The sequence below is a fragment of the Phyllobates terribilis genome, unplaced genomic scaffold (assembly GCF_046119375.1).
Source record: "Phyllobates terribilis strain yellow unplaced genomic scaffold, ASM4611937v1 Scaffold_1__5_contigs__length_1240528914, whole genome shotgun sequence".
NCBI classification, from domain to species: domain Eukaryota; kingdom Metazoa; phylum Chordata; class Amphibia; order Anura; family Dendrobatidae; genus Phyllobates; species Phyllobates terribilis.
This window is the reverse complement of record NW_027362761.1, coordinates 1,147,232,673-1,147,256,755: the sequence shown is the minus strand read 5'-3', so window position 1 is coordinate 1,147,256,755 and position 24,083 is coordinate 1,147,232,673. Positions and strand designations below refer to the sequence as shown.

The window sequence follows — 24,083 nt, the reverse complement described above, 5'->3', positions numbered from 1 at the left end:
ATCCATTCCTGTATCTATCCACTTATCCATCAACTTATTTTTCCATCTATTCATCCATTTAGCAATCTATCCATCCATCCAATTACCCATCTACTTGTCTATCCATCTAACCAGCTCCCCACGAAAACAGCACTATGTGCATCCATCCATCTATCTATCTATCCACCAATTATCTATCTATCTATCTATCTATCTATCTATCTATCTATCTATCATATCTTGTCATCCATCAACCTGTCCATGTTAAGTTATAAGTTGAACTTGATGGACTTACAGTATATCTACCTTCAATCCTAAAAACTATGAAATCTATTCACCCATCCATCTATCCTCCCAACAATTCCCCCATCCACACCTCCATCAACCCATCTAGGCATCCATCCATGCAACAATCTATTCACCATTCCATTCAACCATCAATTAACCTATTTATTCATGCTCTCCTCCAATAAGTCATAATGCCTGAATAAGGGCCATTACAGAGCCAAGAATGTACAGGGTGGGCCATTTATTTGGATACACCTAAATTAAATGGGAATGGTTGGTGATATCAACTTCCTGTTTGTGGCACATTAGTATATAGGAGGGAGAAAACTTTTCCAGATGGGTGGTGATTATGGCGGCCATTTTGAAGTCGGCCATTTTGGATCCAACTTTATTTTTTTCAATGGGAAGAGGGTCATGTGACACATCAAACGTATTGAGAATTTCATAAGAAAAACAATGGTGTGCTTGGTTTTAACATAACCTTATTCTTTCATGAGTTTATTACAAGTTTATGACCACTTATAGAATGTGTTCAAAGTGCTGCCCATTGTGTTGGATTGTCAATGCAACCCTCTTCTCCCACTCTTGACACACTGATAACAACACCACAGAAGAAATGGTAGCACAGGCTTCCAGTATCTGTTGTTTCAGATGCTGCACATCTCGTATCTTCACAGCATAGACAATTGCCTTCAGATGACCCCAAAGATAAAAGTCTAAGGGTGTCAGATCGGGAGACCTTGGTGGCCATTCAACTGGCCCACGACGACCAATCCACTTTCCAGGAAACTGTTCATGTAGGAATGCTCGGACCTGACACCCATAATGTGGTGGTGCACCATCTTGTTGGAAAAACTCATGGAACGTGCCATCTTCAGTGCATAAAGAGGGCAACGCATCATCATGTAGCAATTTTTAGATATCCAGTGGCATTGAGGTTTCCATTGATGAAGAATGGCCCCACTATCTTTGTACCCCATATACCACACCATACCATCAAGATACGAGATGTGCAGCATCTGAAACAACGGATACTGGAAGCCTGTGCTATCATTTCTTCTGCAGTGTTGCTATCAGTGTGTCAAGAGTGGGAGAAGAGGGTTGCATTGACAATCCAACACAATGGGCAGCACTTTGAACACATTTTATATGTGGTCATAAACTTGTAAAAAACTCAAGAAAGAATAAAGTTACATTAAAACCAAGCACAACATTGTTTTTTTTATGAAATTCTCAATAAGTTTGATGTGTCACATGATCCTCTTCCCATTGAAAAAAAATAAAGTTGGATCCAAAATGGTCGACTTCAAATTGGCTGCCATGGTCACTACCCATCTGGAAAAGATTTCCCCCTCCCATATACTAATGTGCCACAAACAGGAAGTTGATATCACCAACCATTCCCATTTAATATAAATGGCCCACCCTGTATATTTATAGAATAGTCCAGTTTTCATTGCTCTTTGAAGCCAAAAAAAAGTTTACTTGTTGCAGAACTATTTGTTGTACCCTATTATAAAGCAATAAAGTGAATTACATATCAGGTCATAATGTAAAGACATAAGCCATGACACCAAAGGTCTATGAGTGCCTTTACCTATTTCTTGCAATTGCATTCAACTAAATGCTAGTCCCTATACTGAATATTACCTAAAACCTTGACACGGAACTTATGTAAAAAAAAACAACAAACTTTCAAACTTGCATTGTGGCTGCTTTGTTCTGAGGATCAGTGGGGGTCCCTGGAGTTGAACCCCTCCTCTCATTGACCTGGAGGTTATAACACAATCTAATCTAACGGTATTGCATAATCTCTAATGGTGGTAAAAACCCTTTATTGTTCCAAGTCATGTACAGTTTATGTGAAAACTTGCGGCTGCTCATATAGAGTATGAATATAGGTTCATGCATGCAGATATTTCCAAGTATTCCTCTAATTCTGGCCATCTTCCCTCTCCAAATACACTAGCATGGCATACGCCCTTAATAATAAATGTGCCCCATTGTGCACACCCATGTAACAGTTAAGTGAATTTCGCACTTGTTAACATTCTCATAAACATTTGCAGCACACGGAGGCAGATGATCTGCGATCCTACCATTTGTAGACAGAAGGGAGTGGGCTGCGTTCTGCTGCGGGAGCCATTTAATCTTGTTAATTTTTTCTTCTATCTCCAAGCTTTTCAAATAATCAAATTCGGGCTCGTGGCTCTGGAAAGTGCTGTAGACATTGTACTCGCCCTGATTACAGGGTTCATTCTTACACTGTAAGGGAGATAATAAGAATAATGCAACAGAGATGCATTTCACAGTTTATGGGATTTTTGGGAAACAAGAGTCATTCATTCCTCCTAGATTGCTAGCTTATCTTTCAATTTGTTTCCAATTCAAAGAATTTATTGTAGCAAAATGCAAGTCTATCAAGCATTGAAATGTAGCTCGTTATCCTTCATCCTGACTCTTTACCTGTTACCAAATAAAAAGTCAAGGTGGTGGCCTTGGTCTCCTTAGGAGTCATGTAACTCTAGCTTAGAGTTTCAGCAGCATTTGGTGCATGCACAGCCCTGGGTTCATCTGCACACTGCATATGTCACTACATGACTTCTGAGAGAACCAAGACCACCGCCTTGACTCTTTACTAGTAGCAGGCACTACTTTATAACTGCATGTCTTCACTTATGCTCTACGGAACATGTTTAGAAGGCTATTACTATTATGTTTAACAATATAGAGGTGGTCTAGGAATGGAATTTTTGATAACAAGTTACCTTTAAAGGAAACTATTAAAAAAGGATCTACTTAGAACACTTAACTTATCAGGGTATTAATTCTCAGTGGTTATGCAAATGTAAGCTTCCTATGTATTCTACACTTTTGCACTAATTTTACACTATAAGTCCTTAAAGAAAATCTGTCACCAGGTTTTTTTCATCCTCATCAGACAGCAGCAGGATGAAAGGACAGAGACCCCGATTCCAACGATGTATCACTTACTTTACTAAGTGCTACAGTTTTGATTAATTTAGCAGAGCTTTGAATGCTGAGCTCTGTATAACCTCGCCCACACCACTGATTGGCAGCTCTTCGGTACACTACGCATAGACAGAAAGCTGCCAATCAGTGGTGAGGGCATGATGGACAACGTGAAAATAGGTTTACTAGTCCTCTAGTGATACTCTCCTTCTGGTAAAACAATGATTTTCAAAATACTACAGCACACAGCATAGTAAGTGTTAAGTCACTGGAATCAGGGTGTCGGTCTCTACATTATGCTGCTCTCAGATTAGTCTGTCAGTCCAAAATGACACTATAAAATAAGTACGTAGCCTTATAAAGCTCACCTTTAGCATTATACTCGCTTCCTCAGTTCTGCAGGAACTGAAGATTAATCAAGTATGCTAATTGTTGTGCTCAGTGCACCCTGAGTGTGGCCAACAGGCTCAGTGCACCGTTCCACTCACTGGTTTTGCATGCCTCCACCTCCCTCATTGGTGGCTGCAATGGCTGGTCTGGAGTAAGGACTGTCTGCAGAGAAAGCTCAGGCAAGGCAGGGTTGTCAGTCACCAGTGAGGGAGGTGGGTGCTACAAAACCAGTGGGCGGAACGATGGACTGAGCCTTTTGGCCACCCCAAGGGTGCACCATAATTAACATATTTGATTAAACTTCAGTTTCTGCAGTATGGAGACAGTGATTGGAATGTTAAATGTGTGATCTTATAGGTGCTAAATACCCTACAAGGCTGTGTGCTTGGTATATACTGAGACTCCTAAGACTACTCAGACTCTTTTTAACAAATAATCACAACTACATGTTGCTAAGCTGTGCAAAATGGTACCACCAACCCACCAGGGCAAATTAATCAATACATGGTGCGTTGCATGTATTACACTGACATGTCGGGTCCTCCAAAACAAGAAAGCTGCTCTTTGTTCTATATAATAAATGGGGCATCCAAATTCTATTAACCCACATTGCCCTTGTATACGACAGCTTAGGAAAGCTAATGTAATGTACACATACCTCTGGTTCTCGTTGGAATATTACAACACGACCCCCCTTGTCCCCAGTTGCCAGCAGCTCTCCGGTGTGATTAAACTCAACTGTAGAAATGATATCAGCTGTAAAAGAAAAAAACACAGCATTAATAATAAAACACTTGATATATAATTTATATACTAAGAAGTAATTTAATTCTACAATCTAATATCTTAATTTCAAGGGAATTTGTCAGCACGTCTGTACATATAGAAGTAGTGGTACAGCTGTATAGGTGCTGGTCCATCAATAAAAAATATACTTTTTTTCTAGAGATGTGATGCGCCAGACTTGAGAAATCCAATGTAGAAGCAATATGCAAATCAGGCTGTAAGTGCTCTCTGGGTTTGCATTTGGAGAGAGCAGTCCAAGTCACAGACACGCCCCTAGTCTGATTTGCATATGTCTTCTACACTAAATTTCCCATGATTGGCACATCGGATCTCTGCAAAAAAGGTTTCTATTTTTTGGAGGGGTGTGGAAGGGTGGACATGCACATATACAGCTATACTAATATTTCTATATGTACAAATCTGCTGACAGATTCCTTTTAAAGGGATTCTCTATTTTAGACAGCCTCGTATTATTATTAAAGATATACTTAAATGTTATGATATGTCATAAATGCCATCCTAAATGTTATGGCAGGAGATTCTGATTAGTACTGACCACTTAGACCCCCAACCAGTTCTCTTAAAGTGGTTTTCCCACAAACAAAAGTTAATTTTAATCAATTGATCTTGGAATAATAATAACTTCCACAATTGGATGTGTTTAAATAAAATGTTCCTGTGCTGAGATAATCTTATAAATGTTCCCCTCCTGTGTACTGTGTAATGGCTGTGTCTGACCGTGCAGGAACATGGTCTGATCATACCACATCTCCTGGGCCGGGGAGGAAGCAAAAGAGTATACAGACATTACATCCAGGGGATCACAGCTGATTCTTTCTTTGAAGCAAAACATTGTTTATAAACAGGCAGCGAAATGTTTTACCTCAGAAAAATAATCACCTGTGATCCCCTGCTGTCCTGTCTGTATACTCTTTTGCTTCTCCCCCCTGCCCAGGAGCTGTGGTATGATCAGACCATGTTCCTGCACATGGTCAGACACAGCCATTACACAGTACACAGCAGGGGCACATTTATAAGATTATCTCAGCACAGGAACATTTTATTTAAACACATCCAATTGTGGAAATTATTATTATTCCAAAATCTATTGATTAAAATTAACTTTTGTTTGTGGGAAAACCCCTTTAAACATTGGTGGCCTTCATCCATTTCTGTATTGGAAATTGCAATCAGTCCAATCCAAGAGAATAAGGTTCTATATGGGACGATGACCAAGATAGTGAATGGAAATACAGTGAAGAAGTTAAAGGAGTTGTCCAGGATTATAAAAACATGGCTTCCTTTGAAAAACAGAGCCTCACTTGTCCATGGGTTGTGTGTGGTATCGCAGCTCAGCCTTCATCGCTTTATTAGAGCCATATGACATTATCATATCAGTTAAATACTCTTTTTACTCATTGAAAGGGGCTAAATTGACACTAAAGTTGAGTGTTGTATTAAGCAGACTAGTATTAATAGGTGCCTTGTAACGGGTAACTTCCCTGCAACGCCGCAACAACCACTTTCATAACTGGGACAAATTTTGGGCCAATTTCATATAAATTCAGTTCATCACAATAATTTTTAGAATGATAAAGGGAGAAAAAAGTACAAGGACAAAGTCCAATGTTATATGGGTAAATGTTGTGGTTTATCTGGGCATATAAAAACATATATATTTGCTAAAGAGTGGGACAATGGTCCAATTGAATTTTGATAAGAATGCAAACCTTCCTGTGATAGAATATACTGACTTAAAGACTATATATATTGCCCAAATAAAAATGTCTTCCTTTGACCATATATCACCACACAATGCCCAGATAAATACACCAGATAGTACCCAGATAGTGCCACTGAGATCCCAGATAAATAATGCATCTATTGACCATTCATATTTGGTAAGGTGGAAGGTTAAGAAACAATTCTAACACTGGAATTCTGAATCCTTTGATGCCCTGTCCTTCATATTGGCCAATTATTTCACAGGGTTAAAGTAAAATATGGCAGCTCGCCTTTATATCCTGTAGATCGATATGATATATAGCAGCTGGTGACATAAAGGTGGACAGATTACGACACCCAAGCTAAAAAGGCAGCAGCTCATGTAAATTAGGCACAATGATGGCGCTTTACAGATCTCAATTATCCGGCTCTGCAGGACGGAAGCCAGAAACATCTGCACGGTTATTCTCAGCCGAGATGTCATTTGCTATTCACCATGTTAAACAAAGACTGAAAATCAAGAATGAAAAGTGAAGACTGATAAAATATGTTTTTTTTTTAGGGAGCTGATTAGCTTTCTGTCAATGTTCTGATTTTATTTTAGGATCTTCTGCCACATCTTTTTTAGGCACAAATGTTTCATTTTACTTTTCACTGGAGAGTCGGGGATTTCTATTCTTACAATAAACCTACTTCCCAATAAAATGTTCACATCTTTTTTTTTTTTGGTCTCTTGCATAATAGCAATGCTGGATTCAACCATTAAAGGGAGTCTGTCAGTAAGACCAGCCCCCCAAACCGCAAGCAGGTCTATGTGATGTAAATCCATCGACACCTTTATATCTTCTATCTGCAACTGCATTCCCAAGTAATTAACATTTAAAACTATATGCAAATGAGGAGTTAAGTGCTCTGGGCGTGGCAGAGCTTTTATTAAAGGGGTTGTCCACTACTAGGACAACCTCTTCTTGATCTAAATGTTTGGCCCCGATAAAATAAAAAAGCTTATACTCACCTCCCATGCCGGCAACGTTCCAGCGGTGTCAGCACTCGTAGTCCCGGGGTTCTCGTGCGCTTCTTGTGACACGTGACCCCGCATCCTATCAGCATTGGCGTCACTGTCCCCCACCTCCTGTCAAACTGATCATGAAGAGGAAGTCCAGGCTTCAGCTGATCTCTGATTTCCTCATGTTCAATTTGACAGGAGGCAGAGCCAGTGACACCAGCAATGATTGGGCACCGGGATCACGTGTCACAACAACAGCATGAGAACCCCGGGGAGAGAGAGTGCTGACACCGCGGGAATGGCGTCAGCACGGGAGGGGAGTATAAGCTTTTTTATTTTATTGGGGCCAAGCGTGGGGGATGACAAGGAGTTGTCCAAGTAGTGGACAACTTCTTTAAGCCTCTGCTTCCCCAGGATAATTGCCTGGTGCCTAACGTCCTATAGAGAGCGAGGCATCAATCAAGCTAAAGGGGCTAGTTCTGGGCAGGGAAACATCCTGGAGGAACAGAGGCTTGGGAAGTGCTCTGTCACATCCAAAGCACTTAACACCTCATTTACAGATGAAATAAAATGCTAAATGAATGCCCCTATTATGCTAAATACATGCCCATATATACAGTTTGGAGGGGGTTATCTTACTGACAAATCCCCTTTAATAGCAGCTATTACGATGTCAATAGTTGTTGACATATTGTAAGATTTGGTAGTTTATTAACATACAAGTTACTTATTTATTAAGTTTGAGCCATATCCTCTACCAAATGCTTGTCCACTTCAAGTAAAAGACGAGCAAAACAATGGCAAAGTTCTTTGAGTCTAGGCCACAATGTTCCTGAGAGCAGGTCACTAAGCATCTCAATGTGCCTGACAGAAGGGCACACATGACTGCCAAAGAAGGCCCCATTACAGTCATAATGGGGCCAACCACAAATACATCCATGACAGCCACAAATGGCCCCCAAATACAATACCAGCCAAAGATGCCCCCATAATGGTATTCCAACCAGATTCCTCTAAAATAGTATGTAAACCACAGAGGTCCCATATTGGTATGTCAACCACAGATGCAAAAATGATAGTATGCCAGTCACAGATGCCCCTATAATATATGTGAGCTAAAGATACCTCTATAATGGTATTATGGTCACGGATTTCTCAAAAATTGTATACCACCTACAGATGCCCGATAATACTATGAAAAGCCTGCGCATTAGTGTGACAGATATATTGATAAGCAAATTATCTCTTCAGAGAGGAAGAGTACTTGAACTGTTATTGGAAGTAGCAATCCTAAAAGTCAACATAGACCCTTTAACGAGCCTTACCACATGACTTAATTAAAGCCAAACCAGACACTCAACAGACACATGTTTCGGGGTGTTGCCCCTCTTCAGTGCAGAGCATGAGATCTGATTTGGCTGTATGAGAGGCCTCTGACTGAGGTCCAGAGTCACATAGAGGTCTGACACATACATCCTTCTTGCAGATGATATATGCTTCTATAACTTAAAGGGATTGTCCCATAAACAACATTTATCACCTATCCATAGGTGGACTGAACCGAAACCCCCACTAAAGTTCCATGTGTGAGTGATGCATTACACAGCATGTGCGATCACTGCTTCATTGTCTCCTATAGTCAGGTAATAGAGCAATGGTCATTGGTCACCCATTCTCTGGATTAGTGGGTTTTCAGCAGGGAGATCCCAGCAATTGTAAATAATTCTTTAAGGGACAACACCTTTAAGGTCGAAAAGCCTGCCAGCTCTTGAGACCTAGTGGATATTGACTGATGGTCAATTAATAGATTGCGATCAAACTACCTCTTGTAGAAGCAGAGGTATCCAGTGCAGCAGCAACATTCTAACTAAATACATGTCTGCTTTTGGCCATGGAACACGGGTGTGATCTATGGTACCATACTTTAGTATATAGGTATTTTATTTTAAACATAGGTAGATCTGATTTCATTGCGCCTCTACGTCTCAGCTTTGATGAGGATTTCATGGTTATGTTCTATGCTACAGCTATCTCTATAGATGAATCTAAAGCATTTGATTTGTTTTCCTGCATATTTTTATGTAAACTGAATATGTTTTGCATCATTGCCATCTAAAGTGAACACTTTTATGCCGGTAAGGAGATGGACATACTGCGCTTGTTCCCCCTTGAAGTACACATGAATGGTTGTGATGTGCAATGTGTATTGTGAAATGCATTAGTGATAGCTTGTGTTCTGCCTGACTGTAGGCCGAGTTAGAGTTAATGATTGGGACTAGCCCAGAGTGGGAGGGGTAAGGTGAAGGGACCGAGACAGTTTCCTGTCAAGATATCAATTAGGGCCCAGTATGCATAAAAAACAGACCTAAGGTCTAAATAGCAGGCAGTGCTGCATGAAGTGGGATGTCCCGAAGTGAGAGGAGACTAACACAGCGGTTAGCGTGAACCGGAGTAAAAAGAAAGTGTGTTCAATCGGAGAAGGGTCCTGGGAGAGGATGGCCCCGAGTTTATAACTCAGAGAGGTAATGGGCCAAGATGGGACAGAGAATGTGAGAGAAAGAGAGTGCCCCGGGCGGGGGTTCCAAGGTGGCAGTAGCAGAGAAGTTAAGTACTGGCCCTACTGTCAACCATTTAGTTGCTATCGGGTTGAGAATAGGACTCTTGATAACTATACTGTGATACTGAGCTGGGTTGTGGTGAAGGAGAGTGGAAAAGTGGAGATAGAGACCAAACGAGTAACGAGAAAGGAATTGAGACTGTGTTTGAAGAAGCTCTGTATTGTGAAGGAAACTTTCCTAAAGTTGTGTACCTGCTATTTACTATACAAAATTCCCACAAAGTTATCGTTCAGTAAAAAGTTTATTTTTGATTGCTGGTCTCCCTCACTGAAGTCCTCAACATCTGGTCCTGGCCAACCAAACCCACCGGTAACATGTGGCCTGCAAGGACGTAGCACCCCCAGAGCACAAGTCCACACATGCAGATAGGACCCCCAATTTCATGTAACGTGTCTGTAAGAGACGAGTTCCTCGCCCACGGCAACCACCTCGCACCTCATTACAGTAACACATTTTGTCTTGGGAGGCATTACTTCCCAGATGTTGCTAATGGTGCATTCATTAGTCCAAATCGCGAGGATCTCCTTACACCCAATATGGTGGTGCTTACTATACAAAATGTAATACAAATGCCATTCTTCAGGGCTGAGGGCTGAAAAAGAATGCTCGTATGCAAAATGGACATCTCTCTGGGATCCACAACTAATTATTAAAATAAAAGCTGGTTTGGGGAACCAGGGAGAAGATAAAAACTGCAAATTAGTCCGGCCTTCACTCAGCAAGTGCTAATGAGTTGAAAGGGAGTCCTCAGCCAAGCTGGGCTCCTACACAACGACATCAGCTCGCCGTCGGCATCATTGTGCACAAACCAGGTCTTATCAGAAGTGGCCAGACCTGTGTCGCTGATTTACAACGTGGAACCTGACACAGGGTATTATTATAGCAACTCTTTTACTTCTGCTACTGCTATCATTCTCATGGCTACATGATTGGCTACATAATGTAATATGCCTTTATGGTGCTGCCCTGTATCTGCATATATGTGGCATTCCACGATTCTGGAACAAAGTGGCCATGTTTTTCATAATCCTGTACAATGCTATAGACGAATGATATGAGTGAACAGGTCACTGTTTCAAAGAAAATCAGCACAATCCTCTTCTGCTCTATCCATCATTCCCATGATCTGCTATGCTCCGGGGTGTTTGATTGTCAAGATGAATGAATGTGACAACACTGTGAATCCCAGCTGATACATGGGAGATATGGGGCAGGTATACAGAGCACTGTAAAGAACACATGTAGCACCCTGAGGATTCGGCTGCTACAGGGGTATTGCACCTCAATCCAGAGGTGTGATATTCCACTCCCGGGTAAGGATGGAGTGTGGAACTGAGCTCGGTAGGCTGCATGCACTACACACATCCCATTTCCGAGGAGCAGACCGACGGTACTCCCACTTAGAAATGTGCAGGTACGACCGAGTCTGTTCCTGGCTGGAGTGGGAGGGGGGTGGTACATCCCAAGTAGTGTAGGGGCAGATAGGGGGAGCAGCCTGGGTAAAGTTAGGAGCTCATTGGGTGCTGGTCACCTGAGCTCACACATAGAGGGTGTATATAAGGTGGGCACCAACTAAGAACAGGGTCAGATGCAGAGAACAAGTCAGGAGCAGAGGAGAAGGAAAGACCCAGAGTGAGAGAGGAGAGAGAGAGACCCAGAGGCACAGAAGAACAGGACTCTAAGATCCCAAATTAAAACCCCGGGTGAAGAGTCGGCATCAGGGTACCGGAACCCAAGCTGGTGGGGGTAAAAACATTCCCCAGCCAGAGACCGGAGACCGTGGGCAGCGTTTGCCACGGTCACCCACTACATCCACCCCGAAGGCACACCACATGAAGGGTCAGGGAACCCAAGGCCAAGGGTGTCCCAACAGAAGGCCCGAGGGAGCTGGACCTAGGTGGATCACTGGTGGGGACGGCCAGAGAACGGGACAGAAGGAGAGCTCAGGGCCACGCTCCGGACTTGTTTGGGGGTTGGCTGGATCCAGGACCTGGTGGACGCAGCACGGCTCGGGTGGTCACTCGGAGCTGGAGTGACCAGTACAACATCTGCAGTAAGTAAACACCCTTAACTGCATAACCCGACTCTGTCTTCACTGCCGTCTGCACTGCACCACCACAACCCCCATCCTCTGCACCTGTCCCCCCTGAGGCTATACCCCTCCCGTTGGGGGTTATCATCACAAGCTGCACCTGCATCATCAGCCTCAGCGGACCCTGCTGCAGCGGCGGCCACAGTGACCGCATCACAACGGGTGGCGTAGTCGACACAAAAGAACTCTTAATAACATCTGTAGCACTGCCACATGACACTGAGTTTGACGCCCTGGGCACGGGGCCGGGTCACAGCCGCTCGGAGACTACAACCCCCCATCTGATCCGGTGCCGGGTATTCCCCTCAAAAAGGAATATGTCCCAGGGGGCGCGTCAACTTTGGCGTAGTCGGCAGGATTACGTGCCCGCAACACCCGGGTACTGCGTGCCTGAAGAAAAGTGCAAGTTTACCTCAGAAAGAAGTCTCCCGCCGGTTCCGGAGGGTCCACACCATCGGACCCCATCACAGGTCGTGTCCCGCCGATTGTCCGCCATTTCCAGCTTGTTCCCGCCATCTGCAGAGTTTCCCGCCACTGGGCGACGCTTCCCGCCAAATCCGAAGATTTCCCGCCTTGGAAGAGCAGCGGACGCCATTATGGGCGTGCCAAAGGAGGGCAAGAGGCCGCCTCCCATCGTGGGCCGGGACAGAAAATGGCGCCAAAAGTGGAAACCGCCCCCACCAACAGAGACTGTGATGCTGGAGGTGTCTGTCAGCGTGAAAGAACTACCCCTGGAGCTGACAGTCACCGAGTTGCCCCGGGACCGCCCTCGAAGTGGGAGGAGACGAAAGGAGAGAACAAAGATGGGTGCCGCCTGGAGCAGTCTGGAGCGAGCACACCCGGAGGCAGGAAGCCTGGAGAGGAGCAGCAAAGAAGCTCACCCGGAGATGTCCAGAGAGCAGAGCAGCACCGGCCCGCTGGCCAGGAGCCTGCTGGAAGAAAAGCAGAGCAGCACCGACCCGTTGGTCAGGAGCCTGCTAGACACCACGACCCCGCTAGACCTAGTGGAGGTCCTTGCACAGCTCCCCCGAGACCGGGAGTGTGCACAAACTGCCCTGGAGGGCCTCGCACGGAGGATGGCCCGGGTACAGCGAGAGATATTGGCGGAATGGAGCCGGGAGATGGCCCAGCAAGCTGAAACCAAGACCCGGAGCACGCCAGCCAAGATGAGGAAACAGACTGCCTCTGAGGATGGCGCGGGAGGACCAAAGGCCGGAGACGGCGCCGAGAAGGGAGCCGAACGCATGGAGGCAGGTAAAGGGGACGTCTACACCCCAAGCCGGGACACCGCTTACCTGCCCCAGCTCCCCGTCGCAGAGCCCGAAAGTCCCCCTGCTGTGCCCGAAAACGCCATGTCACCGACGCAGACTAGGCCCCAACCGGAAGCCGCCGCCGCGACCCCTGTGACGTCACACGCCTCGACCCCGAGCGTGACCAAGCAGGAAGTACCACCAGCCTGGTCGCAAGGCCTAGTACCCCCGGGCGCCGCAATACCAACAGCGCCCCCTACCTCCGCGGAGCCCCCGGCCTGGTCGCAGGGCCAAGTAGCCCAGGGCGCCGCTGTCCTTACGGTGCCCTTCACCTTCCAGATACCCCAGGCCTGGCCGCAGGGCCCGGGCATCCCGGGCGCTAACACCACCGCGCCCATAAGACCTAAAGTGCCGCATCTGGGAGAGGACCTGTACGCCCAGCATACGTGCCCGGATAGGCAGCCATTTATATGGCCACCGGAGTTCCACCATCCCCGACTCCGGAGAGAGAGACCCCTGGATGAACCCCTGATCCCGGCTCCAAAGCCCGTAAAGAGGATCTCGCCCCCGCTAGCGGAAGCGCAGTTCGAGTGGGACCCCACCGGAGAAGATCTCATGGGGTTCACTCAAGAGACTCGGGCAGCTGCAGCGGAGCGTGCTGAGTGCTGCCGCCAACAGCTCGAGGACTTCGAGAGGGAGCGGAGAGAGAGGCGGGTCCGGGAACAGCAAGCTCAAGTAAGGAGCGCGGAGCAGAAGAGCCGGGCCAGGAGAGACCCCCGTGCAGCGCATAGTCCCCGCACCACCGGGACTGTGATAAAGTTTAACATGCAGCATGGGTGGGGCTTCATCCGAGACCACCGCACCCTAGGCGACGTCTTCGTGACGAGGAGAGACGTTGAGTCCCACCTACCGGAGGGACACAGAGGTCGTGACCTTTATATCGGGGACGAGGTCACCTTTACCCGGCACAAGTGTGCCAAAGGACCTTACGCCCTCCACGTACACCGCCTGACGGAGGAAGAGCTGCGGTGCGAGGAGGAGGAGCAAGAGGACTCGGGCGGGTCTGAAGTTACCACCAGCTATAAGCAAAGAGCAGGAGGAAGACGCCGTTGAGTGCGGCAGAGCAGGTGCTGTAAATAAGTTACCCAATCGGGGTATAAAGAAACTGAAACAGTTGCTACATATATATAGTCCCCGTTGGGACCAGCTGAGTGAACTGTTTACCCGTTTACCCCTTAATCCCACAGGCTGAGGACTGTGAGCAGCCATTCCCTTTCCCTCCTTACCTGGCCGAGGACTGAGAGCGGCCAACTTCCCCTGTATATAGTTGCGCGTCCTAAAGCGCCCCCTACCGGTTTTATAGAAAACCTGTTTTTCTAAGAGACTGTCGCACTTTTCCCGGACACACGTTGCACAGTGTCCGGAGGAGGAGGAACCAGAAACAAGAGACGACGAGAATGTTATATGAAAAGTTTTATATATATATAATGTTTTATATGTTTTATATGTTTATGAAAAAAAATTTGTATGTTTTGGTGTTGTTTTTGTCTTACAGCCCGAGGACGTGCTGTGATTTACCAGGGGGGAATGTAGCACCCTGAGGATTCGGCTGCTACAGGGGTATTGCACCTCAATCCAGAGGTGTGATATTCCACTCCCGGGTAAGGATGGAGTGTGGAACTGAGCTCGGTAGGCTGCATGCACTACACACATCCCATTTCCGAGGAGCAGACCGACGGTACTCCCACTTAGAAATGTGCAGGTACGACCGAGTCTGTTCCTGGCTGGAGTGGGAGGGGGGTGGTACATCCCAAGTAGTGTAGGGGCAGATAGGGGGAGCAGCCTGGGTAAAGTTAGGAGCTCATTGGGTGCTGGTCACCTGAGCTCACACATAGAGGGTGTATATAAGGTGGGCACCAACTAAGAACAGGGTCAGATGCAGAGAACAAGTCAGGAGCAGAGGAGAAGGAAAGACCCAGAGTGAGAGAGGAGAGAGAGAGACCCAGAGGCACAGAAGAACAGGACTCTAAGATCCCAAATTAAAACCCCGGGTGAAGAGTCGGCATCAGGGTACCGGAACCCAAGCTGGTGGGGGTAAAAACATTCCCCAGCCAGAGACCGGAGACCGTGGGCAGCGTTTGCCACGGTCACCCACTACATCCACCCCGAAGGCACACCACATGAAGGGTCAGGGAACCCAAGGCCAAGGGTGTCCCAACAGAAGGCCCGAGGGAGCTGGACCTAGGTGGATCACTGGTGGGGACGGCCAGAGAACGGGACAGAAGGAGAGCTCAGGGCCACGCTCCGGACTTGTTTGGGGGTTGGCTGGATCCAGGACCTGGTGGACGCAGCACGGCTCGGGTGGTCACTCGGAGCTGGAGTGACCAGTACAACATCTGCAGTAAGTAAACACCCTTAACTGCATAACCCGACTCTGTCTTCACTGCCGTCTGCACTGCACCACCACAACCCCCATCCTCTGCACCTGTCCCCCCTGAGGCTATACCCCTCCCGTTGGGGGTTATCATCACAAGCTGCACCTGCATCATCAGCCTCAGCGGACCCTGCTGCAGCGGCGGCCACAGTGACCGCATCACAACGGGTGGCGTAGTCGACACAAAAGAACTCTTAATAACATCTGTAGGACTGCCACATGACACTGAGTTTGACGCCCTGGGCACGGGGCCGGGTCACAGCCGCTCGGAGACTACAACCCCCCATCTGATCCGGTGCCGGGTATTCCCCTCAAAAAGGAATATGTCCCAGGGGGCGCGTCACACACACTGCAGCAGTCACCAACCAACACACTGGACTCCACTTATCTAATATTGGTGGCATTTCCTGAGGATAGTCTATCACAGAGGTCCCCAACCGCCGGTCCGCGGACCAGGACCGGGCCGTTGGGGTTTTTCAGCCGGTCCGCGGCGCCGCTGACAGCTAGCTCCGCGGCCCTGCGCCTGGTCAGAGCTCGCTCTGTGTGGATTTATAATGTTTTCTGCCATAGCCGTGACAGCTCGCAGCTCCCCGGCAGAGAACATTATGCAGGACGGGGTGGGGCGTCGGGCGGGTCTTAGTGACGCAGCCCTCCACAGCACAGAATGGTACCTGTTGTACGTCACGGGGCGGGTCTTAGTGACGCGGCCCTCCTGCACAGCATGGTGTGTTCCTGACGGGGTGGGGCGGCAGGCTCTCCTCACTGACACGCCCTCGGCAGAACATGTTATGTGGGGCGTGCTGGGGCAGCAGACTGGCTTCAGTGACGCGGCTCCCGGTACCGGTGTTCAGTGTGTAGCGCTGCTAAGCAGCAGCGCTGTATACACTGACGCTCAATGTACAATGCTGCTACTTAGCAGCGCTGTACACCGAGGTCCCGCCAGCATCCTCCCCATACAGCTCCACCCCTCCATAACCCCACCCCCATATGACCAAAGCCCCGCCCCCACCCCCACCGGGCCATGGAAAACTGGTCTTGCTTAAAGCCGGTCCCTGGTGCAAAAAAGGTTGGGGACCTCTGGTCTATCAATATGGTGGTCCCAGAAAACCACTTCATCAGTATCTATCTACAACCTGTTTCTTTTTACATTTATGAGCCGGATTATAGAAACATTTAAATATACACATTGTCTCTTACTTCCGGCTGTTGTGTCTCATCTGGTAGATAAAATACCAGAGCATAGCTATCCATCACACCACTGTGCTGCTAACTGCTAGGAGGTGGCCATATATCAAAAGCTTCTTATGTTACAGTGCTGAAAGCAAATCTCTCTTTTCATATCTATCTACATCTATCTATCTACATCTATCTATCTATCTATCTATCTATCTATCTACATCTATCTATCTACATCTATCTATCTATCTATCTATCTATCTATCTATCTCTCTTTTCATATCTATCTATCTCTCTCATATATATCTGTGGCACCCCAAGAGTCCGGTTGCACAGTGGCATTGCCTCCCTCACTAGGGGTGATGCCATGCCTGGAAGCAAGCAGGGGTCCCCTAATCAGGTACACTAGCATGCAACACTTTCCTGGCTCCAGACCAGCAAGGGGAGCTCCTCCCCTTAGCAACTGGAATCTGGAGGCGGGGTTAGTTAGAGTTAGTGAGAGGAGTTGAATACAGGACAGCGAAGAGGAAAGACCTGGGGAGTGGAGCTGCACGGCAGCTCACCCCAGACAGGAGCGTAGAAGAACCGGACACCCGAGTCCGAGGTTGTGGGGCACTGAAGGCCCAGCAGCAGAAACCGGAGGGCAGGAGACTGCAGGTCTCCTGGCCCCATCGGACGCCCGGACGCTCAGCAGCACATAGGGCCCAGCACCGCCACGTGGGAGCGACACTCCAGGAAGGCCCGAGCTGCCTGCCATATGGGTGAGAAAAAAGACGTTTTACTCAGGGAAGAGGGCCGCAGCACAGCTATAAGCAGCAGGGCCAAAGAGATTAGCGCCAAGGGAAGGCCTCCAACTTCACCTGGCGAGGTGGATTCCCAACTTGCTTCCAGGCCACCTGGACCTCTACTACCAGCTAGTACCCGTGCCCCGGTCTGCCTAACCACCGCAAGTAAAGATGAGAGGACACCGCCATTAAGTTGTGGACTGGTTATTGTCTGCGCCATCCCCTGCACTACAATACCCAGCATCACCTATAACATCACCATTTCCTGCCCTGGAGCTAAGCTTTGCCTGTGGAGAGCTAAACCAACTCTGCTGCGTCATCATCGGCTCCAGAGGATCTGCACCGCAGCGGCAGCTCCATATAGCCGCATACCACAGGTGGCATCACGAACATTAAACTGTAAAAACTATAATCCCTTTTTATTGACCGCCCTGGGTCACGGACCGGGTCACTGCCACTGTGACATCCTCTGCACCGACCGGCCCGGCACCGAGTACCCCACGGCCCAGGGGGCTCGTCAACTTGGCGTTACGAACAGGATTAACGAAGCCCGGTATAATCGGGTACTGAGCGCCATAGACTTTACTGAACGGTGTGATCACGTCATTTGCCGTCCGCCGAGGGGAAGCAAGAGATCCGGAAAAGCGGGGTAAGCGATCTCTCCCGCCTGCAGAGCAGCATACTGGTACGTCAGCAGAAACCCCGGACCTGGCTGAGGTTCACTAGGGGGAACGAAGATGCCCAACCAGGGAGAGGATTCAGCCGCAGGCGCGGCCACCGCCACTCTAATGCCATTATGAATGCCGTATATACCAGGGGCGGTGTGGTTGCCCCAGTACTCAGGGGAGTCGCACACCCTGACCGACTTTGAGGAGAGGCTGAGCAGTTTGTTTAAAGTGTACCCCCTGTCTGAGGAGCAAAAAGTCAGCATCCTCATAGGCCAGATAATCAGTGCAGCCCAGAGGGAGGTGAAGTCCTGGCTGGGCAGGGACAAAGGCACAGTAAAAGAAATACTGACCCGCTTGAAAGATACCATTGACACCCGCACCTCAGCAGAAATTAAGATGAAGTTCTACGGGTGCAAACAAAGGGTACAGGACAGTGTACGGGACTATGCTCTAAACCTGCAGGAGGCGCTGCGGGCCATTAAACAGGTAGACCCCGACAGTGTGCGAGATGAGGACAGATTGCTAACTGAGCAGTTTATTGAAGGGCTCCTGTCTAACGCTCACCGGACACAGCTGCGCATTATGGCTCTGTAAAACCCTGATCTGGACTTTGCGCAATTTAAAGACCGAGTCATCCGGGTGCTACGAGAACCAACCCCAGGTGGCACTGCATCCCTCCGGCGCCCAGCTATCACCTACCACCAGGAGGTGCCGTCCTTTTCCCCAGCACCTGTGGAGGCTGACGCGCAGACCCTAGATAATGATCCGTCTGCGGACCTACGCCTTCAGGTCCAGGAGCTGACCAAAAGTGTGGCTGTGTTAACCAAAACCGTGCAGGCCATGCAAGTGTCTCCAAAGGAAAGGATCCAGCTGGCTTCTAGTCCAGATGACGTCCCGTGGCGATGACAGAGAAGAATTCCACCGACCAGAGGGAGGAACAGCGATCGTTACGACCAGGACGGACAACCCATCTGCCGCCACTGTCAAAAGGCGGGGCACTACGCAAGATTCTGTAATTTAAACGAGCAACCCCTGGGGCAGAGGGCCAACCCCCAGGAGTAAGACGACCAGGCCCAAAAGGATGGCGAGACAAGTACGTGGGAGGACGACCGGTCCTACCTGTCATGCTTGATTACATCCCGATGAACGCACTGCTGGACACTGGGTCCCAGGTGACAACGATGCCATATATCCTTTATAAACAATACTGGACTGATTCAGACATTACCCGCCGTCCAGATGAACATCTTAGCATCTATGCCAGCAATGGTCATCCCTTGCCTCAGGTGGGGTATAAAGAGGTGACCATAAAAGTAGGCCGAGTAGAATTGCCATCACAAGGAATAATTATTGTTGATATTGATCGCTGAGAAAGCCATCCTATGATAACTTTAGGCAACAATGTGATAGAGAATTGTCTTGGGGAAATTATTGTTTTGTTGCAACAGGTCGCAGAGACTGCCAGTTCCAGTCAGCAGCGAGTTCTGCAGAAGGAAATTAGAGCTCTGATTAAAAGACAACAGGTAGAGCTGTCTGGAGGAGAAGTTGGCAGTGTCAGAATGAGTGATCCATTCCCCATTGCAATGCCCCCTAGGAGTGAAACGTTAATATGGTGTCGGGCAGCAATCGGCCTCAGGAGTCCAGATTATCAGGCCCTGGTAGAACCCGGGTACTCTGATAGTAGGCCCACCATCTTGACAGTCAGGGGGTAGTCGATGTCCGCAAGGGGAGAGTACCGATACGCATCCTGAATTGTGGGGAGAAAGAGGTCCATTTACCCAGGTATGCTACCCTTGATAAGCTATTTACTGTCAGTAACAACGCAATAAAGACAGTGGAACCCTTGCCTCCATCCAAACCGGCGGAGGATAATGGCTCCAAGGGGCAGATGGAGGATTGGTGTCAGAAGCTACAAGTGGGCATCGACTCCACCCCTTTGCACCAAAAGCATGGAGTATACCGGGTGGTCCAAGAATATGAGCGAGTCTTCAGCAAACACCCACTAGATTTTGGGCAGGTAAAAGGGGTCCAACATCATATCCCCACGGGAGATCATCCGTCTATTAAAGAGAGGTACTGGCCTGTACCCCCAGTTCACTATCAATGTGCCAAAGGAATGTTACAGGAGATGAAGGAGGCTGGGGTGATCAGAGATAGATGTAGCCCCTGGGCAGCTCCATTAGTTCTCGTCAGAAAGAAAGATGGTACAATGAGGATGTGTGTTGATTACAGGCAGATTAACCGCATTACTCATAAGGATGCCTAACCATTACCCAGAATTGGGTTATCATTAGCAGCATTGAGATCAGCTAACTATTTCTCCACTTTGGATCTCACCAGTGGGTACTGGCAGGTTCCTGTGGCAGAGGCGGACAGAGAAAAGACCAAGTTTACAAAACCAATGGGCTTCAGCGAGTTCAACTGCATGCCATTCGGGCTCTGCAACGCCCCAGGAACCTTCCAGCGGTTAATGGAGTGTTCCCTAGGACACAAAAACTTCAAAACCATCCTGCTGTACCTAGACGACGTAATCGTCTACTCAAAGACATATGAAGACCACCTGGAGCACCTGGCCGAGGTGTTCGAAGCCCTATCTGGTTATGGCCTGAAAGTAAAGCCGTCCAAGTGCCACCTGTTAAAGCCCAAGGTGCAGTACCTAGGTCATGTGGTAAGCGCCGAAAGTGTAGCACCAGACCCTGAAAAAGTCACTGTGATCAAGGACTGGCCAAGACCCTCCACTATCAAGGAAGTGCGGCAGTTCCTTGGGCTGGTAGGCTACTACAGGAGATTCATCAAGGGTTTTACCAAAATAGCGGCACCCATGCAGGACCTCTTAGTGGGCCAGTCCAAGAAGGCCAAGAACCCGAAACCTCCGTTCAAATGGGGTAAACCATAAGACGAATCTTTCACTCGACTGAAAATGGCTCTTACTGGAGACGAAGTCCTGGCCTACCCCGACTATGGCAAACCCTTTGTACTCCATACGGAAGCCAGCAACGTGAGACTGGGAGCGGTGCTGTCCCAGGTACAGCAGCGCAGAGAGAGAGTGATTGCCTACGCCAGCAGGAAGCTCCGTCCTACAGAAAGGAACCCCGACAACTATAGTTCCTTTAAGTTGGAGTTTTTAGCCATAGTCTGGGCTGTAACAGAGCACTTCAAACACTACCTCGCCTCCTCCAGATTTACAGTCTTCACAGACAACAACCCGCTGACGCACCTGGAGACTGCGAAGCTTGGTGCCCTAGAGCAACGATGGATGGCCCAACTGTCTAACAACGAGTTTACCATCAAGTATCGGGCGGGGCATAAAAACACAAATGCTGATGCGCTGTCCAGGATGCCCAACTTGCCAGGTGGGGGAGAAGACCCAGAAGATCTGGAGGAGATAGAGCTACCCGCTCTCCATCGTCACACGGTGACCCAGTGCTCCCACTGTGTGAGGGACAAGCGCTCCACCAACAGAGAGGCCACGTTCAACCCATTGCCCCACCATGGATGGGCAGAGACGCATGATAGCGACCTGGCTGTCAGCCTGGTAAAGGAGTTGCTGACACAACTGACTCGTAGCCTGACCAGATGCTCCACAGGAGACCCAACAGTTGTCGAAGGAGAAGGGCAAACAGTTCATCTACGAGGGAAAGCTGTGTCGAAGAAGTATCAACTCCCGGACACACGAACTGGTCTGGCAGGGGGTAGTCCCGAAGCGGGATGTGCCAATGGTCTTAGAAGCGTACCACGATGGAGCAGGACACGTCGGGTGGAAGAAGCTGGAAGTCCTGCTACATGAGCGATTTTACTGGGTTGGCATGAGGAAAGCAATCGAGAGATGGTGTCGAGAATGTGGTCCATGCAACCTGAGACTGAAAGACCGTGACAGCCAGAGGGCTCCCCTGCAGCCCATAATCACCAAACAACCACTTGAACTGGTAGCCTTGGACCACGTGAAGCTAGCTCCAAGCCGGTCAGGCTATGTCTACGCTCTCACCATAGTAGACCACTACTCCCGATTCCTGGTAGTAGTGCCAGTGAAAGATCAGACGGCTCAGACGGCAGCCAAAGCATTTCAACAACACTTTTGTCACCCGCACGATTACCCTGAACGAGTGCTGACCGACCAAGGCCCAGCCTTTGAAGCAGAATTGTTTCAAGAATTCTGTAACTTGTATGGCTGCAAGAAAATAAGGACAACGCCGTATCATCCTCAGACCAACGGGTTGTGCGAGAAAATGAACCAGGTGGTAATAGACCTGTTGAAGACGTTGCCCCTTGAAGAACGTAGCCTGTGGCCAGATTTGGTAGACCTATACAACCACATCCCAGTGAACTCCACTAACTGTACACCCACCTACCTGATGAGAGCAAGACCTGGCAAGCTACCCATTGACTTAGATATGGGAGTATTAACACCTGAGACAACATCACCAGATGCAGACTGGGACACAGAGCGGCAGCAACAATACCGCGAGGTGCAAGAATGTGTGGAGAGAAGTTTGTCCCAGGCGAGACAGAGGCAGGAGAAAACTTACAATCAGCACGCACCTGCAGTTCCCTTGTCACCTGGAGAACAAGTACTCAAAAGGAAGAGACGAGTCTACAAATTAGATGACCAGTGGGAGGTTGAGCCATACACCGTCTTACCTTCAAATTTCGATAACACCAAGGTGTGTCTCATTAGTAAAGATGGAGGGGAAACTTCAGCGGCAGTCTCAAGAGACCACTTGAAGATATGCCCTGATCAGTTGAAACATAAAGAAGAAGACCAAGACAACCCCCAGCACACAGGAAAGGTGGAAGAAATGGTCCAAACAATCGTTGGAGAGTTTCCCCGGTCTTGGATGCAGGTGAATCAAGCAATTGTGGTACCTGTCCTGACCTTTCTCCAAGCGGCCTCACCGGAAGCTGCAGAGGCTCCAGAACATCTGGAAGACCAATCGGCCCCAGAAACAGATGCTTCATCAGCAGCAGATCAGAAGAATCTACCCTCTGCTAGCGGTGAACCTGTCATACCCATGGTGAGTCAAAGAATTCGTAGAAGACTACCCACCCTACCGGTATTACCTCAGACTAACCGTAGTGTAGTCCACACTGAGCCCACCACACCAGCGGTAGACACTAGGGACCAGGGGAGGTCAGTGACAACGAATGTACTGCGTAGATCAACCCGTAGTACTAAAGGTCAGCTCCCTGCCCGCTGGAGGGACTAAAGTGTAAGTTATATATAGTTGTAACCGTTAAATAATCTTGGATATATATACAACACCTGGCAAAAATTATGGAATCACCGGGCTCGGAGTATGTTCATTCAGTTGTTTAATGTTGTTGAAAAAAAGCAGATCACAGACATGGCACAAAACTAAAGTTATTTCAAATGGCAACTTTAGGGCTTTAAGAAACACTAAAAGAAATCAAGATTAAAAATGTAGTACTCTGTAAGGGTAATTTTTTTCAGACCAAGCAGAGGGAAAAAATTATGGAATCACTCAATTTTGAGGAAAAAATTATGGAATCACCCTGTAAATTTTAATTTCCAAAACTAACACCTGCATCAAATTAGATCTGCTCATTAGTCTGCATCTAAATAGAGTGATCACACCTTGGAGAGCTGTTGCACCAAGTGGATTGACATGAATCATGGCTCCAACACGAGAAATGTCAATTGAAACAAAGGAGAGGATTATCAAACTCTTAAAAGAAGGTAAATCATCATGCAAAGTTGCAAAAGATGTTGGTTGTTCACAGTCAGCTGTGTCTAAAATCTGGACCAAATACAAACAACATGGGAAGGTTGTTAAAGGCAAACATACTGGTAGACCAAGGAAGACATCAAAGCGTCAAGACCGGAAACTTACAGCAATATGTCTCCAAAACAGGAAATGCACAACAAAACAAATGAGGAACGAATGGGAGGAAACT

The 24,083-nt window shown here is 47.9% G+C and overlaps 1 protein-coding gene across 7 annotated transcripts in view; it reads right to left on the bottom strand.

The window, feature by feature from the left end:
• PPP2R2C (protein phosphatase 2 regulatory subunit Bgamma) overlaps positions 1-24,083 on the bottom strand; it is a 255,847-nt gene that overhangs the window by 60,926 nt on the left and 170,838 nt on the right. For all 7 annotated transcript variants that reach the window (XM_073648119.1, XM_073648129.1, XM_073648163.1 and 4 more), the window contains 2 exons: positions 4,289-4,386; positions 2,367-2,532 (listed from right to left, as the gene is read on the bottom strand). In XM_073648119.1, coding sequence (XP_073504220.1) covers positions 2,367-2,532; positions 4,289-4,386 — 264 coding nt within the window. The remainder of the gene's footprint in view (positions 1-2,366; positions 2,533-4,288; positions 4,387-24,083) is intronic.